Source organism: Athene noctua, chromosome 4 (genome assembly GCF_965140245.1).
Source record: "Athene noctua chromosome 4, bAthNoc1.hap1.1, whole genome shotgun sequence".
NCBI classification, from domain to species: domain Eukaryota; kingdom Metazoa; phylum Chordata; class Aves; order Strigiformes; family Strigidae; genus Athene; species Athene noctua.
In genome coordinates this window covers 29,707,165-29,724,928 of record NC_134040.1, presented here as the reverse complement: position 1 = coordinate 29,724,928, position 17,764 = coordinate 29,707,165, and the positions used below count along the sequence as shown (strand labels likewise).

At 39.9% G+C, this 17,764-nt stretch overlaps 1 protein-coding gene across 1 annotated transcript in view; it reads left to right on the top strand.

Moving 5' to 3' along the window:
- Nucleotides 1-17,764, top strand: part of TEC (tec protein tyrosine kinase) — a 52,837-nt gene that overhangs the window by 18,690 nt on the left and 16,383 nt on the right. The window contains exon 2 of the mRNA XM_074903825.1: nt 1,042-1,224. Coding sequence (XP_074759926.1) covers nt 1,087-1,224 — 138 coding nt within the window. The 5' untranslated portion in view covers nt 1,042-1,086. The remainder of the gene's footprint in view (nt 1-1,041; nt 1,225-17,764) is intronic.

Here is a 17,764-nt window from a genome sequence, read left to right as displayed (position 1 = left end):
TTATGAAACAGCTTCTTCACAAGCTCCCCCACAGCTTTCATTCCTGCGTCCATGCCACCTCCTGTGTTAAGTCTGTGCAGGCAGCAGCCTGTGGTGCATGATGAAATGTCTGGCGGGATCCCTTCCCTCGCCCGCTTCCCAGCCCGGTGGGAGGAACACTCACACCCACAGAAGGCGGAGTGGCACGCCGAGGTGGCAGCGAGCAGATGAGGGAGGAGGTCTGCTGTGTTTTAAGCTGGCATCATTGCAAAGAACTGAGAGATCGCCTGACGATGTCTCTGGCAGGACGCTGGAGCCAGACTTGCAAACAAAGTAACTGTGGGTGCGTTCGTGTTTATGTACTCCTAAATCCATCCTACAGGTATCAATCACAGTGTAAAACCTTAAAGCAGCTTGAGCGACCAGAACTGTCAGAAGTAAATTACTTAGATTGTTGATGGTCTGCATGAAGTCTTTCTGAATAGAAGATGGAGGGCTTATACTTAGCACTTTCTGAAAAATGACTTAATTTTCTGTTCTCAAATTGACATCTTCTAAACGACCATTTGTGTCTGAAATTTTTCATTAATATAATTGGGATGAATTTTCAAAATTACTTTTACTGATCCATGTTCAATTCTGTATAGCAAACATTTTTGCAAATGGCATTTATATATGCACAGACCTTAGCAGTTAAAGTTTTGATACACATTAGGACTTTGTGGTGAAGAGCAGTCATACACGGCTGTTTGCCTGGAGTGCGTTTTGGACTTCTCACCCCTGTTTTCTGTGATGTAGGCAGCAGTGTCCCTTATTTCATCCCAGTCAGGTACAGCTTTTGGCTTCCTGGGAACATTCCAGTGCAGCCCTCAGCTAAGCAAACCCTGAACTTTCTTGACTAATAATTAACTCTTGTAAACTTCCAGATGCTTCGGGTGAGCTCTAGCTTTCTGTATATTCAGGTAGTTTCATTTATAGGTAGAAGTTCTTTTTACCTCAGAAATCTCCAGCTCTGTGATCCCCCAAAGATATTGTAATGATTTATTCCTCTCATCTTCACAGGAACTGATATTCAATGGCTAGAAACAGAGCTGACAAGTGGATGAAATGAATACGACTACTATCCTACAAGAGATTCTGATTAAAAGATCACAACAGAAGAAGAGGACTTCTCCCTTAAACTACAAAGAGAGGCTTTTCGTACTTACAAAGTCTATGCTAACATATTATGAAGGTCGAGCAGAGGTAGGTAACACAGATTTATACTATAAAGTGCCTTTGTTCCTTTTTGCTTTTGTCTACTTTTGGCTTTTTTCTTACCATATATCGTACTGTCAGGAGCGGATAGGGGCAATGGTCATGGGTGCCATTGAGCATGAGCTGCCATTTCTTTTTTCTCTTACTTATAATGCAGATTGACAGAGGTGTAGATAAATTATCTGGTAGTCAGTGTGAACTGTTTTTTAATCAGAGTGGTAGTACATAGCCAGAATGCCAGAAATAGGATAAACTAGCTTTTATAGCTAGTCATCAAAGCTGATTTCTTTCTCTCTTCAGAAAGATGAAAGATCACTGCTATCACAAAGTGGAGAAAAGGTAGAAAAACTTACAATTGTAGTTGCTTGTAGCCATGTTTACTGTGAAGGCCATTACTTTCACAGCTAGGAATTAACTGAATTCAAACAGGAGAAAAAGCACTTGGTAGGAGCAGTGCATTGCAGACTAAGTTCACTAGAGATGAGATCCATTAAAGTGGATCATGTAAATTTGTAATTGAAATGAAAGTAGAAGTAGTTTATCTTTGACAGCACAAGCAGCTTATCCCTGTTACCACTTTCTGTGTAAATTCAGTTACACCAGAAATCAGCAGTTTAAACTAGGCAAATCTTCAGACCAGCATTTTTTCAAATGAGCTTCACTCAGTTTCATCAAGGTCACCTGCCCCCAGAGTGCCCTGTCATATCTTTAGTGCTGCGGGTGAGATTTTCCACTTAACTGAGGCTACTTTCCAATTTGTCACAATGCGGAAGGGGATTAAAATGGCTGCAGTAGCTGGTGAAGCATACTCTACACCTTGGGAAGCCATCCAACAAATAAAACTTAATGGAGACAACTCTGCAAACTCTTGTGTCAGCTGTTACCTCTGATGAAAGAAGGGGGTACAGAAAAGCTAAGGCTTGCTAAGCATGTTTCTCTTGCCAGAGCTTGTGCTCGCAGCAGAATGGAACTCACTCACTATGCTCCAAGATCACCCTGGTCTGTTGTAGCTGCTGTACTCTGAATATAGCTCAGGCCCCGTCAAGGATTAAGAACAAGATCACATACTGACTGAGGTTGGAAGTGACCTCTGAAGGCCATCTGGTCCAAGCCCTCTGCTCAAGGGCCACTTAGAGCTGGTTGCCCAGGACTTTTATCAGGATGGCTTTTGAATATCTCTGTGGATGGAGACTCCGCAGCATCTGCCAGCGCATGGTCACCCACACAGTAAAAAAAACCAAAAAAAATAGTTTCCTGATGTTCAGACAGAACCTCTTGTATTTAATTTTGTGCCTGTTGCCTCTGGTCCTGTCACTGGGCATCACTGGAAATGGACTGGCTCTGTGTTCTTTGCACCCTCCTTTCAAGCATCTATATGCATTAATAAGACTGTCCCAAGCCTTCTCTTCTCCATTCTAAACAGTCCCAGCTCTCTCAGCCACTCTTGATAGGAGAGGTGCTCCAGTCCCTTCATCATCTTTGTGGCACTTTGCTGGACTCTCTTCAGTACGTCCAGGTCTCTCTTGTACTGGGGAGCCCAGAAGAGGACACAGGACTCCAAATGTGGCCTCACTGCTGCTGAGTACAGGGGAAGGATCACCTCCCTTGACCTGTTATCTAATGCAGCCCAGGATACTTTTTGCCTTCTTTGTGGCAGGGGCACATTGCTGGCTCATATTTGACTTGGCATCCTCTAGGACCCCCAGATCTTTTTCTGACAAGCTGCTTTCCAGCTGGGCAGCCACCAGCATATACTGGTGTACGGGGTGGTTCCTTCTCAGGTGCAGGACTTTGCACTTCTCCTTGTTGAAGTTCATGAGGCTCCTGTCAGCCCATTTCTCCATCTGGTTGAGGTCCCTCTGGATGGCAGCATGACCCTCTGGCCTATCATCCTTTCCTTCCAGCTTTATGTCATCAGCAAACTTGCTGAGGGTGCTTTCTGCTCCATCACCCAGGTTATTAATGAAAATGTTGAACAGGAGCTGACCCAGTATTGAGCACTGCCTGGGGTACAGCGCTAGTTACTGGCCTCCAGCTAGACTTTGTGCCACTGGCCACCACCCTCTGGGTCCGGCTGTTAAATCAGTTTTGAGTCCACTCTGGAATATGAATTTGTGTATCTTTACTGCCTGTGGACTTAAAATACGTACTTATTTGGGGTTTTTTTGTTGTTGTGTTGGTGGGGGTTTTTTTTCTTTTTTTTTTCTAGAATGCTCCCCCCACCCCGAGAATAAATAGGTGGGGGCTAAAATGACCTCTGAAACATGTCTCGCATGCTTATCTTCTGTCAGCTTACATGCAGGGCAAATAGAAATGTAACTAACAGGTTTTGCAGGTCTAGTTGTCACCCTTTAAGAAGTTTCTACTTCCAACTTTCCCTTTCCAGCTTTACCTTTTCCCTGCAGGTTAAAGTCCTCTGGCTAAAGTACCCTTCCAGGAGACTGACGGGTGGATCTGTCTGCAGAGGGGTTTAAACTATTTATCAGTTTTATTTGCAGTGAGATGTAGCAGGGCTGCCTGTAGTGCCCTCAGTTGTGGAGGCAGTAACTTCTTTAAAAGGTTCCAGCCTAAGATAAGGACAGTCGAGGTGAAAATATACATTACACCCACACTAGCCTAGCAGTTTGCTGCTGAAACAGGCAGGTCCATCTCATCCATGTCCTAGCCTTGCAGGCCTCCCCCATCTACTTGAATTGGTCCTGGCACTTCTTGGAATCCATGCTGCTCTAAAAAACCCCCTGCTAATCAGCAGAAAGATAGGTGATTCAGTTTTATTTTCGCTGGATTAGCGTTCTGCTGGGTTAGCAAGATGTGTTAGCTTGGTGCAGGATCTAACAAGTGCCAGAGACGGTGCCAGCTGGAGGAGAAGAAGGACAGGATGCTCTCTCTGTTGACATCAGGAGGTTGTTAGACTGGCTCAGCCATAACACATAGCTTTCCAGCCTCAAACCCTTTTCATTTTCACTCTTCCTCCCACTTAGAGTCTTTAAAACATTAATCAGCATTCTATTTTATTAACAGTATTGTCTGAAAATAATGAGCTCTGATCTTAGGGGGGCACACTGAATATTTTTGACAGCAATACTTGGTCTCTATTTGAAAAAAAATAATTACTGTGTGACTGAGATCTGTGACACACAGTAGTTATTCCTTTGTGTCACTGGGCAATTGAAATGGAAAAACTTTGGGGGTTTTATCAGTTGTTTGGTTTTTTTCGGGGGGGGGGGGGTGTGTTTAAGTCGATGATGGCTGTAAATTTGTATTTACAGTAAGACAGTTGTATATTCTGGCTGAAGTAATTTATATAAAAAGAAAAAAGTTATTAGAGATTAAAATAATTCTGGCCCTCTGAATAGTTGGGAGGTTTATTGCTGAAATAAATGTGACTACTGTGTATGCTGGTTGAATTTAAAGATATGACAGATGAAAGGATAGGTACAGACTGATCTCATTTCAGGCTTGGCAATATTCAAAGTCCAGATTGGTAAGATCAACATAGAAATGCCAAGCTAAGAGGATCCCACACCCTCATTTTAATCACATAACTGCAGTGGTAGCAGTCTGCTGAGGGTGGCTGAGTTCTGGCCCCCTAGGCAAGTGTATGATTCCCAGTGTGGTCGCTGGAGAAACTGAAGTCTTTTCTTGTTTTTTTCCATTTTAACTTCTCTGAGAATTCAGTAGAGAGAATTCAAGAAGAACTCAAGAGTTTGTGCATCATGTGAATAGTCATGCCGCTTCTTTTTAAAAAAAAAAAGATTAAATTAAATCTTGTTAACCACATCAGTCAATACTCACTGTGGGCAGTTGAGGTTTGTAAATAAGGTGACAGAATTAGATACTTGGTATGTCTGGTGACAGAAGTAGAATATTTATGACAACAGAAAGCAGTCAGCCATAGCAAATATTTTTGTAAATGCTGCTGAGGGGTTTAACTGACCCTGTTCTGTGCAACTGGTGATAGGGGATCACTTGTTCTTTGACCAGAAACTGCATATTATGGAAGCTCTCTTCTCTATTTTTTTCTGTCCTATATCTTGACAAAGTGCCATATACCTAATTGGAGCAATAAATTATTATGTCATAAGCATGATTACTAGCAATAGGGTAAAATCTTGTTTAAACTTGCTCATAACCTATATAAACCTTTTTATACGTGTTTTTAAGCAGCTCAGGCACCCTGTCAGGGCACAAAATGCTTACAGTGAAGCTGGAGCTGCACTGCTGCCATGAGAAGAAATGTAGCTTCTGCGCTTAGAAATACTGCTGAACTATAGGTCATGGAGGAGGTGTGTGAGCTATCAGCGAAGCATAACTACAGAATCAATAAAGAGGCTGAATTTCAAGACTGGTTTCAAAGTGCAGAAACCTGAGGGAGGAGAGTCTTGGTTTAGGTCACCTGTGGAAAGCTCTACAATTACACGTAATGTAATGGGAAACTTAGTTTGTGTAGGAAGCCAATAGGACCTTGGCTTTTATGGCTTGACTACTTCTGGGCATTATGCTGTTTGGTTAAAAAAATGGGAGATGTATCACCTTAAGGTTGATTAAAAAGGTGGACATGAAAAAGCTTGGGAAAAAAAAAGGTATGTCAGGAACTGGCTTTCTTTAAGCATTACAGAGATGAATTTATAATGTTGTCAGAAAAGAGGAATATTCTGTTTAAGCTGGAGATAGCTTCTCGGTTTGGTGCTTTTTTTGGCATAATTTTTGTGAATTAGTAAATGTAAGTGTTGCGGAAATGCCATTATTGCACTATTGTGCAATATTAGGCTAACAATAATTATATATAGAAGGCTGAGTTAATGTTACAAGTTTCATGAAACCTGTGATGGTTTATCAGTTGTCATTGTTGGAAAGAGTATCTTCGGTCTTTTTTTTTTTTTTTCCACGTAAGGTTGCAAAAGTGGCTAATGAGATCAGAATATGATGGATTCCATTTGTAATGAACACAAAAAATCTTGTAGAAAGAAATAACTGACTCTGCCTCCAAGCACAGAATACTGATCATAAATGTATAAAAATAGAGAAGTAAAATGTCTTCCTGTTCTGTGTGTGGAGATGTACTGTAAAACTGAATATGCTGCAGTCAGAAGGACTTAAGGTATATGCAGCATTCTCAAATACATGTTGTAGACTTACCAAGCCAACTTAAAAGGGATTTACATAGACAGTAGTAACTACAGCAGTTTGGAAGTGAGAGGTGGTAGGCATTTTTGCACAAACTGGACCTTGCTCTTGAGGATTTCTGCACTATGCTTCCTGGTGTCAGCTAGATTGCTATACAACCAGATCACCTGAAGAAGCTACACTGCAAAGGCATGTAGTGCTCTAGTGAGGAAACACTAGTGTGAAATATTTTATTAGGAAATCTATCCAATTTTCTGTAGTTTGAAAGCTCAGCATACTACTTCAGGTATGCTTCTGTTCATTTTCCTGAGCTATTATCTTCTAAGAAATAAAAACCAAACACTAATCTGTAGGAATTTAATAAGCAAAGTTAAGTAATTTTGAAATAAACCCACTTGTCTGAAAATCAAATATTTAATGCAGTAATTAATCTAATTTGGAATGTTTTTTCTATTTTTGACAAGCAAAAATTTAGCTAAAATTTTATTATGACTTTTTCCAAATTGCTAATTTAATTTTGAAGGGAGTGTACGTTTGAAATTCAAGGAGGCATTTGTGGAAATGACTTCACATATGCATGGCCCTGGGTACGTTTGGCCATTTTCTTTCAAAAGTGTCCTCACATCTTGCATATTCAACTTAAAATGCTCTGGAGTTTATTTTCAAAGATGTGGTGCATTCACACTTTCAGCTGACACTGTTTGGAAAATCAAACCCTAGTGTTTATCTAGGAGTCCATCTTATCCCTGCAATTGGAAATACTTCAGTAAATATCAGCTGAACAGCTTTAATGGAAAGGAATATTCACTTTACAGCTCTACCAGTATGCCTGGTGACTGGTGTCCCCCAGTGCAAGTGCCTCACGCACTCCTTTGCGGAGTGGCTTACCTGCTGCAAAGAGCAGCATTTTTTTATTCCTCTTGAGTTAGCCAACAGGACAGACCACGCAGAAATAGCATTCAAGCTACTGCATCCACCAGAGTGGTCCACCAAGTACTCTGGGTTTATCCTCTTTCTCCTTCTGTGGCAATAACTTTTACTGTTGTGAATCCTTTCTCAAGGAATGGTCAGAAAATGTCCCTGAACTGTGAGAAAATGTTAGGGCAGTCGGATGGCCCTGACTGGGGCAGGCTTTCTGCTGCATTACAGAATACTCGTGATAGCAGATAACATGTACTTCATAAGTTTTAGTTAGATCATGCTGAAAGAGCAGCTTACTTGAATTCGAAGTGTCACCAGACTAGAGGTTTTTGCTCTAAATGGCACTTTAGGTAAGGGAAATTCTTTGAGATGAAAGCAAGATAATGAATGTAGGTGTTAAAGTACTTCTTGTCACTGGAGTAGTTGAGAGGAGCTGGTTTGCGCAAGTGAGATGTCCTGCTAGTTTGTTGGTTTGAAAATTTCATACTGATGTTTCTCATGAGTGTGGTGCTTCCACAGATCCAGTCATCATTTACAGATTATTATCAATGTGTGGACTGTTAGTGTCTTCATATCTATGGAAGCTGTGGAGTGTTCCCTTTCACTGTGGTATTTTTCTCTCTCAGCTTGCTTAGCAGTGACTTTTTTTTTCAGTTTGAAAGTGTGCTGATGTGTGTGGCTTGGTTATTGTCCTCCCACATACAGTGTGGCATACTTTCATTAACCTTTCCAGTGCACAGAAACTTGCACTGACCTTAAGTATGAAGCGGATGAATATGAGCTCATGAAGGTGAAATTGCTTTAAGCTTTAGCATCCTTATTTGCTCATGTCTGCTGTATGGATTATAGTTTAGAGCAATAAAAGGCTCATATCTGATTTTGTGTTTTCAAAGGTATAGGCTAAATCCCGGTCCCCATGGTTACCCTGCATGTGTTTGAGTGAATGGGGGTCTGTGGCATTAAAGGGAGGAGGAGATGGGGGGGGAGTCTGTGCTACAATACCCCATTATTTCTGGAGGGACTGCGCAGAGGATATTGGGGTAGGCACAGCACTTATTTATTAGTATGCAGAAGCCAGTTTCTTCCATGGAAAAGGCAAATAACAGCCCCGGAGGGAAAATGTTTGAGTCTTATTTAGAGGGTTTCTTCTGTGGAGTCAGGTAGAAGGCAGCTTTCTGATGAGCTGGTCTTGGGAGGTAGTGGTATTTGCCATCAGGATCAGACTTGTGTGAAAACTATCTTTCATAAACAGAACAACTGTTAAAACAACAACAACAATAACAAAACCAAACTGGATTTTTATTAAAAAAGTAGAAAATAACCTTGAACATTCATGGGGGTTGATAATTTTGAAATTCCCTTCCTAAGTAAAAAAGATTCTCTGCAGTTGTGTTTGGCTCTTGTCATTTCAAAAGAGAGAAGACAGAAACTACTGAAAATACCGTGGTGATATTTTAAGGAAGGAAAAATAACTTTAAAAGCTTTGGGGCCCATTCTAAAGCTGCAGGTTTCAGGGTAAAATTGTGTAGCTTTATTGCAACACTAATATTGTGCAAATACTTCCTTTGGAGCATAACAGCATTATAGAGTTCCAAAAGGCTATCCTTTTTTTTTAAACAGAAGATTGTTGGGTTGATAGTTGGACTGGATGATCTTCGAGGTCTTTTCCAACCTAGACAATTCTGTGATTAATGTGTATTGGTTCTACTGCTGCTTATTCCTATAGTGTGTATCCTTTATTATTTTTAAGTTATTTAATTACCCCAATTTATATAGTTTCCTTAGTCATTACATAGGTGATTTAATTATGTGTATAAATGAAAACACAGTTCAGTGTTAAAATGTTTCTGATTACATTAGAAAATTAATCAGCGGAGTAAGATAACTTCTGAAATTAGATTGGCACAGCCTTTTTTTGTTCTAAGTCATAGCTAGTGATGATGGAGCCTTCTTAAAATACTTGCAAGTTTGTACAATAACTACTCTAGGTAGACCTGGAAGAGGACTGCGTTGGCTGCTGTTTCACCTCTAGGAAACAGAAGTGGCTATACACTTCTTTACACTTCTTACATGAATCATGGAGAAGTCGTGTAGCTTTACTTACTGGGGACGTGCCTTCACAATTGTCTATGAGAGGCTGTGGCTTTAGATCAGTTCAACTCTTACTGATTAGCAATTTTTAATGCAATTAAATACAGTTTTTCCCAGCATTGTCAGAAAAAGAATGAATCAAAACTTTTAAAGTGTGGTCAGGATAGGTGGATTGTTTAAAATGTGCATGCACAAACATATGTGCTTTTATATATAGTGTTACATATAAAAAGAAATTAAAGATGTAATGATTAACTTGTAACAGTGATTTTCAGCATAAATCATGTTGCAGAGCATGTACAACTATGTATTTACAAGGTATCCCACCTAGAATGGTGCCTGTCATGTGCATCCTGATAGAGGATATTGTTTGTACCTCTTATGAAAAACTAAAGAATAAAAATACATGATGGTATAGAGGGCTTTTCAAAGTTCTTCACAAGATCTATATTTAAATGCTAACTCAGAATGTGTAGCCACTTTTTCTAATTTTATAATACCTCTATAATGACTATAACTGCTTCTACAGATTAGCAGCATTAGGAAAATAGTTAATTTTAACTTCTTTCCTTCGCACTTGATTACATATAAATCAAGACAGACTTGGTAATCTGTAGATGACTGACCAATGGATACTCTTCAGGTTATTGTTTGTCAAGCAAACTTAGACATCTTTGTTGATATAACAAAACCTGTGTTGTTACTCGTAAACACAGATCCCTTTGCTCAGGTAGAGTAATGGAATTGTGAGATTTCCATCTCTGATGAGAGAGAGCAATGTGGGAAGCTGAGTCTTGCTTCAAGTAAATACACAGATGTAAAAATTTATATAAGATGTGTTATATTGATTCAGTTATTTTGTGATAGCTGCTAGTCCCCCACAACAGCAGTGAACACTTAAAGCAAAAACCCAGTCCTACTGAGGAGCTGCTTATCAAACATAAAATGTGCCAACAAGTGAGTAGAGACATGGTGCAAGGCAACCATTGATGAGATGTTACTACAGATTAGTTGCCTAGACCTCTTTTGTATGGTAGCCTGGGGAAGATGAGGGTTGATCTAGGTCTGTAGCTAGCCACTGCTCAGAAAAACATATACTGAGGAATTGGTTTTCTTTTAGGTAGATCGAACAGTAGGAATTAATTGTCCAAAATAGCTGCACATAAAGCTGATCAGCATTTTGAACTATCAAGGTGATTGAAAGAGAAGACTCTGTTCTGCAGCAAAGGCCCCAGATACCTCGTGGGAGGGGCTAATATGAACCAGGAGGACAGCAACTGAGAGAATCTGAGAAGAAAAGTCTCACAGAGAGAGTCTGGATGGAAGGTCTCCTGGAAAGCAGTAGGTGTTGGCACTGGGAACCATGAAGCTCCATCCTTCCTGGTTTGTTTGTTCCAGTTACCTCCCTCACCCCAGATTCAGGAAAATATTTTTTTTAAATAATTTTTTTCCTCATAGGTGGAGCTACTGTATTGATGATGAATCAGAAAGACACCAAATATTGGCTGAAAAGCCAAGAGAAGACAGATAACAGTAGGCACAGCTGGGGAAATTTTAAGCAGGTGCAAGTGAAAGCTGCTCAAATCAGAGAAATAACAAAGGAATTAGTGTGAATGGACACAGCTTAACTGATGCATGGGAGTGCTTACTTGAAAAGAGCAAGTTATAAAGAACTTTAGTTATGTTGCATTAATGATTCCCTATTCTCTGTAATATCTATCAAGAGAAAAGTGATACAAAATGAGAAATTGCAGTAATTACCTTTCTGGAAGAATTTTGATGTTTGAGTTGGGACAAATTAGACATAGTTGAAGTTGAAAAGTGTAGGTTGTAGTTGCTGAGATGCTGACAAGGCATGGATAAGAATATTTACCTTATGGCTAGACAGAAGGAATTGCTGGAAGACAAATTCTGGAAGGCTAGAGAAGGCCTAGTTTTAAGAGTGCAGAGACGAAGCTGTAAAACTGTAAATTGTGAAGGTAATTTCCAGAAAAGTGCTAGGAAAAACAGGCTTATTGGATGTACCTGGAAGATACCGAAATTGCTCATCAGACAACAAAGATTTGACAAGAACGAAAAAAAAAAACCCTTCACTTGTCTATGTTCTTTCTGCCACAGGGTAACAAGTGTCATGGGTATCAGCAAAACAGCAGATATCCTGTGTTTTCGTTCCAGTAAGGGTTTTTTGACGAGGTTGTATGAGACATTTTCAAATGTCAGTATTAGAAATGACATATATAAACCTCTTGTAGGTCTGATTACAGAACACATGGGAAACTGGTACAGTGTTCAGTTGGCATTGGTGCCTTGTTTTCAGATTGAAAGACTGTCTTGAATAAGGTGTCCTGTCTTGTATTTCAGTATTTTCACTAGTGTTATTGTTGCTGAAATAGAAGTTTGTTGAGTTCTCAGGTGACATAAAGCTTGAAGGAGCTGCAAGCATCTGGAAAACAAGTCTAGAAATGGAAGTGGTATATTGGGATTAGGTGTGTGGTGCATTTGGTTGTTTGGCTTTTTTGTGGAATGTGATTCAGTATGTATAGGTGCAAAAGGTAAAAGTTGAGGCAGGAATACTGAGATGTTCAAATGTGGAATGGCAATAAGTAGCTAAGTGTCAGGCTGTCCCCAGCAAAACCTGGGTGACAGGATAGTGAATCATAAGCTGGATATGCATCAATGATACTGTGTTGCTGTGAAAAAGGCAAATGTAACATTAGGATGAATAAACTGGGATGTGAATCTTTGCAATCTAATGATAAGGCATCAGCCGCAGTGCTGCGTTTGGATTGGGGCAGTAAGTTTCAAGAAAGATGTGGACCTATCTGTGAGATTCGAGGCAGGAACAGCAGGAAGAATGAGGTTCCCAAGAGCCTGGACTGTGATGAAGGGTTGGTGGGGCAGCAAGTGTTTACAGCAGAGAGATGAACTGGTGATGAACAGGAATCTTCAAAGGCAAAAAGCCCCTCAGCTCTGTACTCGTGGACTCCATCGTCTGAACCTTGAAAGAGTAGGTAGAGCAGCTGGTTCCTTGACTAGGCGAGCTCTTGGGTCCTGTCCTGAGGCTCTGGTCACTTGCCTGTGATGCCTGTGGACTTCTTGTTTCAAACTGTCTCAGTCCAGTGTTCAGACAGCATGAAGGCTGTGTTAGGGGGGTGGCTGAATGAAAGGTATCACTCGCCCTACGGACAGAGCGATGGCTCCGAGAGGGGAGAAGACACGGCACAAATGCTACAGCTGGGCTGGCCAGGCTGGGAGCTCTGTGAGGACTTCACAGAAAACCAGGAAGAGGAGATTTGTCTGAAAGAACCTGAAGCTATGTGCTAGTTATTTTGAAAGCTGAAAGGTGGTGGTTGATTTAACGCCTGATACAGGTGGAGGCCTGGCACATTTATCCTGTGTCCTTTATTTACATTGCTGTCTTATGTGATTGCAGCAATATATCATAACTGTAATTGCGTACATTTGACTACCTCTTAATTGCAGAAGAGTAGATTATGGAAAATGCATTATAGTCATGGTTAGGAAGTTGCATTAGTGCTACTATGGAAAATTTCTTTTTGTGCTTTTTGGTCACTCTTGTGCTGGTGGTTGGCATTTGCTGAGCAGCCAGACTGTGGTAAAGGATGCTTGAGTTTCCTGTGTTGCAGGACAAAGTTTAAGACTTTCTCCTTCTCATTTATGTTTGTATTTTTTTTCCTCTTGAAATTCTTCCCAAGAGTCAGATCAGGATAGATTAGAACAATAATCACCTCTTGCTTTTTATCTTGATTCTAGCCATTTTGGAAAGGTGAATAGAAATACATGATACTTACTTTTCTTAGAAGAATAATTTTTAAAATGAATTGAAAGGAGGCAGGGCATTGTTCAACATATTTGACATAATGGAAAATAAGGGGATGGAAAATCTGGCCATCTAACAACTACAGTAATTGTATTTGCATAATCAGTAATTGCTTGGGTGAAAATGCCTCTCAAGAAGGAACTGCAGCAGTATCCAGTGCTTCTTATTGCTAAATGGCAATGCTATTTAATAAAAAAACAAAAAACAAACCCAAACAACGAAACAACCAAACATGCAAAATCACCCTTACATATGGCTTTGGAACATATTTTACTAGAGAGGTTCTCTACAGGGGGTGTTTGGTTAGCCAGTCTTTTCTGAGGTTTTATAAAATTACGGAGCGGCTCCATAAAAGGAGATGTCAGTAATGCTGAGACCTTCTATACTCTTGAAAACACAAGTCACATGCTAATGACATCAGGATTTCCTTCATGGGGATAAGCATCGGAGAAAGAAATAGTATGAACAATAGAGAGAGCATGGGCAAGACAAAATCTAGCTATTTCTTGACAGCCAGGCTGACTTCTGCGTGTTTTGAGGCTTTTTGCAAATGGCATGTCCTTTGTATTGTTTACCCTCTTAACCCCACTTCTCTGAGGGTAAGAAGCACAATATTTTCATCAGCAAAGAGGAAATACACTGAAGAAACATTTTATCTGATAGTGAGAATGAGTTTCTTAAATTCTAAAGCTACTGTATTAGCAGAGGACTAAGTAATTCCAAGTGTACAGAGGATGAGCTGTTTGATTGTATGCTTACCTAATGTTTAGATATTTCTTGTCTTCCTGTATTCTATTATTTTTTTAAAGGAATTGTGTCATCATATATTTATTCCATATCTAACAGTGTAGGTCTAGTGTTATAACTTTTTGATATTACTGTCTTGTATGTTAAATAATAGGACTAGCTTATTCTTTTTGCGTTGCATGGAAACAGGACTTGTTGCCTGGACTGGCCATCCTCATTGTGAGCAAGGAGCAGGGCTTCTGAAACTATAAATAAAGTTTTTGAAGCACAGGAAAGTATGAAGTACATATGGCATTTTGCATTTTGAGAAGCTTTGTGTAGTAGTTTCTGTATAGTCACTTCCCTTTTGTTATTTTCAGCAAGAAGACACATTTGAAAAAAACCAAACATACAACCTTTAGTGTGACTTTGAAGCACATGTTTTTATCTATTTGTTATCCTTGCTGGGATATTTATTACTGTTCTAACCATGTTTCCTTCTGTAGGCCTCCCTCTAGAGGCATGTATTTATCTTCAGAAAAGGGGTGGACCAGCTTTGATAGGTCCCTTGGGTTCACTGGCCTGTGATGTTTCCAAATCCTCTGTGAGTACTTGTGTCCTGTTCAGACAGCATGCATGAATGTGCAGGTGAAATACTACTAGTTCTGCAGTGAATCTAGCCTTTTTCTACTATGTTAGCCATCTTCCACCTCCAAAAACAACCATGAAAAATGTCCCTCTGCCTCCTATGGTTTGACATTGCATAATTAGCCATTGTACTAATTTTGTCTTTTTGTAGCAGAGGTCACTTGTTTGAAAGAGTGTTTGTGGGTGGATTTCTCATAGCTGGCTCATGCTTGCATGTCTGCTTCCCAACTACTTCAGAGCTTGAGCTCTCCTTTGATTTTGCATTTTATGTCTGCTGTTTGCCTGGGTCTAGAGCAAACAATTTGACATACAGAATAAAGGCAACATAATGATGGTGTACAAGATGTTCCACTGCAAAGGGAAATCATTGAGGTAGGGAGGGGGAGAGGAATTGCAGTTGTCTTCTTAGCATTTTTCTTGAGTCATACCTTCCTGTTCCTGTGCCCCTTGGTTTAATAGGGAGAAATGCTGATCTAAACACAGCTGCACACCTGAGAATTTGAAGGCTGCTGGCCATGAATAACTGTTGCTTCTGATGCAATCTGAGACACGTCTGGAGCAGTATATTTTAATTTAATTTCACATATATAAGCTTTTTTTTTTTTTTTAATCTGTAAAGTATGCAAAGACAGAAAAATCTCTGACATTAGGCTTAATTTGTTGGATTGGATTGCAAGGTGGGTCAGCTCTGAGTTGTCTTAATTTAGCATCTCATGGTGAAGCCAACTGAACCAACTTAAATCATCAAAGGGAAGACTTAGGAAATAAGATTACCAGAATGGCGTGCTGTGTATCAGGAGGTTTGCTTTATTATTTTCCCAGATGTTAATTGATTATCTTGTTTGGATTCCTGTCCTTGGTCCTACTGGCACATGTATGCTCCTTTTGAGCATGCACTGAATGCCAGAATTGGCATGACAATCTCTGAGTCTTGGAGGAGAGGGGGATTCAGAAAAAGTAATAAAGCCTGTTCCTCTAAGGAATTTCTGTCATTCCAGGTAAAAAGAACCCAATGCATGTTGTGTCTTTCTGTCCCACATCCTCAGTTAAGCAGTAGATGAGATCCAAGCAATATATGTGTACCCCCAGTAGACACAGATGGCTGGATATATACGTTACAGAGGTGGCAAGCATTTTTTCTTCTTTGTATATTGTTGTGCAAAAAAAAAGACCTGGAGAGGTGTCTTCAACACATTTATGTGGAATGTTGAATTCTGTGCTTTGTGGAAAAGCACATCTTGTTTGAATCCTCTCATTCTGCATTGACTAACCTGTCAGCCGTGAAGCTGCTAGGCCTGCCATGCAGTGACAGAGAGGGAGAAGCAATACTTGCTGCTGTACCATGTGTTGTAAACTTAATGTTTGGCAATTGCATAAAACTATATTTTACTTTAGGCAATCAAAGTTCAAGTAAGGGGATACCATAAAATAAACAGAAGACTTAAAATTATTTTTTGGATCAAAATTCCAAGGTTGCATACTTGGTGCAAATTATTTTTTCAACATAACATGATATAGCTTTGTCGTACAGCTCATGGTAATGTTTGTGATTTGACTTTTAATGGTTCACTAAAATGCCTAATTTTTTTTATTTTTGACCCCCAATTTTAAAACGCCCCTTATTAGGGCTTCTCTTTGGGTTTTTTTTTTTAGTTTTTGGGGTTTTTTCTGATGTTAAATAAGTTACAGCTTTATCTGAACTTAGTTCCTGTCATTCTTCCTGAGGCTGACCATGCCGTGCATGAATTCTTCATGCATGTTTTCTCTGCTTGCTTTCTTCATAACAATATACATAAGAGACGGACTACTAAATGTGTTTTAAGTGTTGATGAAACTTTCATGTTTTCCATGGGTAGTAACTATTGTGTTTCTAGGGTGGTGAAATCATTGCAGCTATATTTGAAGTTGCTCTTTGCTTCTGTTTATAGGACTATGTTTTCAGTTGCTTATGATTTTGCCAGACTTTTGCTATTTGGGCTGAAATTTCTGTCCTCAGGACAGAAGAGGGCAGCCAAGTAATGATTGGAGGATCTCAATTCAGTAATTACTCATTATTTCCACATTGTGTGAGCAGTGTCCATCTTTCATAAGCTGCATTCTGGACTGGATGTTCTTAGCAAGTCAAAATTTTTGATGTGGATTAATTCAGAACCAGCCATGAGTTGCTGTCATTTTTGTTTTGTTCTGGATTCCAGTAGAAATTTCCTTTCCTATTAGAGACTTGGTTCTCCCAAAAGTGAGCATTAGCCCTATACAATCTCCATAGATTCATCATTTTGCTCTCAAAAGTGTATCATTCATGTGTTTCCCTTTGCCCTGTAGTAGAGCACATTGTAAATTTCTCTTCTGGGCTTTAATTTTTAGCCTCTTCTGCTTCAGATAAAGGAAAATGGTTTAGAACAATTCCTTCAGAAACAGCCACCTTAAAAAAGGTCTACTTGTGTGCAGACTTCATTGTTATTGTGTACTGATTTTTCATGTGAACTGAAGCCCAGTACACACCACCTCCAGTTATGGGCTGTTCTTGCATGGAGCTTCCTCTCTGAAGCATTGAACTACTATGTATTTCCATGCATTGTTAATTTGGGCAGCACCTGCTGAGCACTGTGGACACTCCTTTCCTTCTTTAAAATCTTCATAATTATAAATTTAGGTGAGCCAAATTTTCTCAGATGTCTGTGCTTTTGACCTTGCTACTTCAGGGCTTCGGGTAGCCTTGGTCGAAGAGATCCCTTCAACACAGACCCCATCTTGGCCCAAGGGTGGGTTTCACCTCTGTCTTCTGCTTCCTGCCTCAGCATGAACTTGTGATGCCCAGTTTCCTTGGAAACTTGGTGAAACACAGTGGTAGCCACAAAATAGTGGGAGCTCCTCAGCAAGAGAATGAGGGATCAGATGTGATGTTGCATTGGCACCCATTTTCCTCATCAGTTTTAATCATAATTTAAAATCAGCAAGGGGGAAGCCTGCCTTCATCTGTATTCAAGTTTGGGGTTTTTTTTTGTAAAGAAGAGTAGATTAAACCTATGATTACAACTGATTGGAAACTTTATATAGAAAGAAGTGGTATACTTTTGAGTAAGCAGTTTTATTGTACTTTGTGCTCTTGCACCAGCGTAGACCTTTATACACGTGCTCTCTCTCATTTTCAAATGACTTCTGCATTTAAAGCAA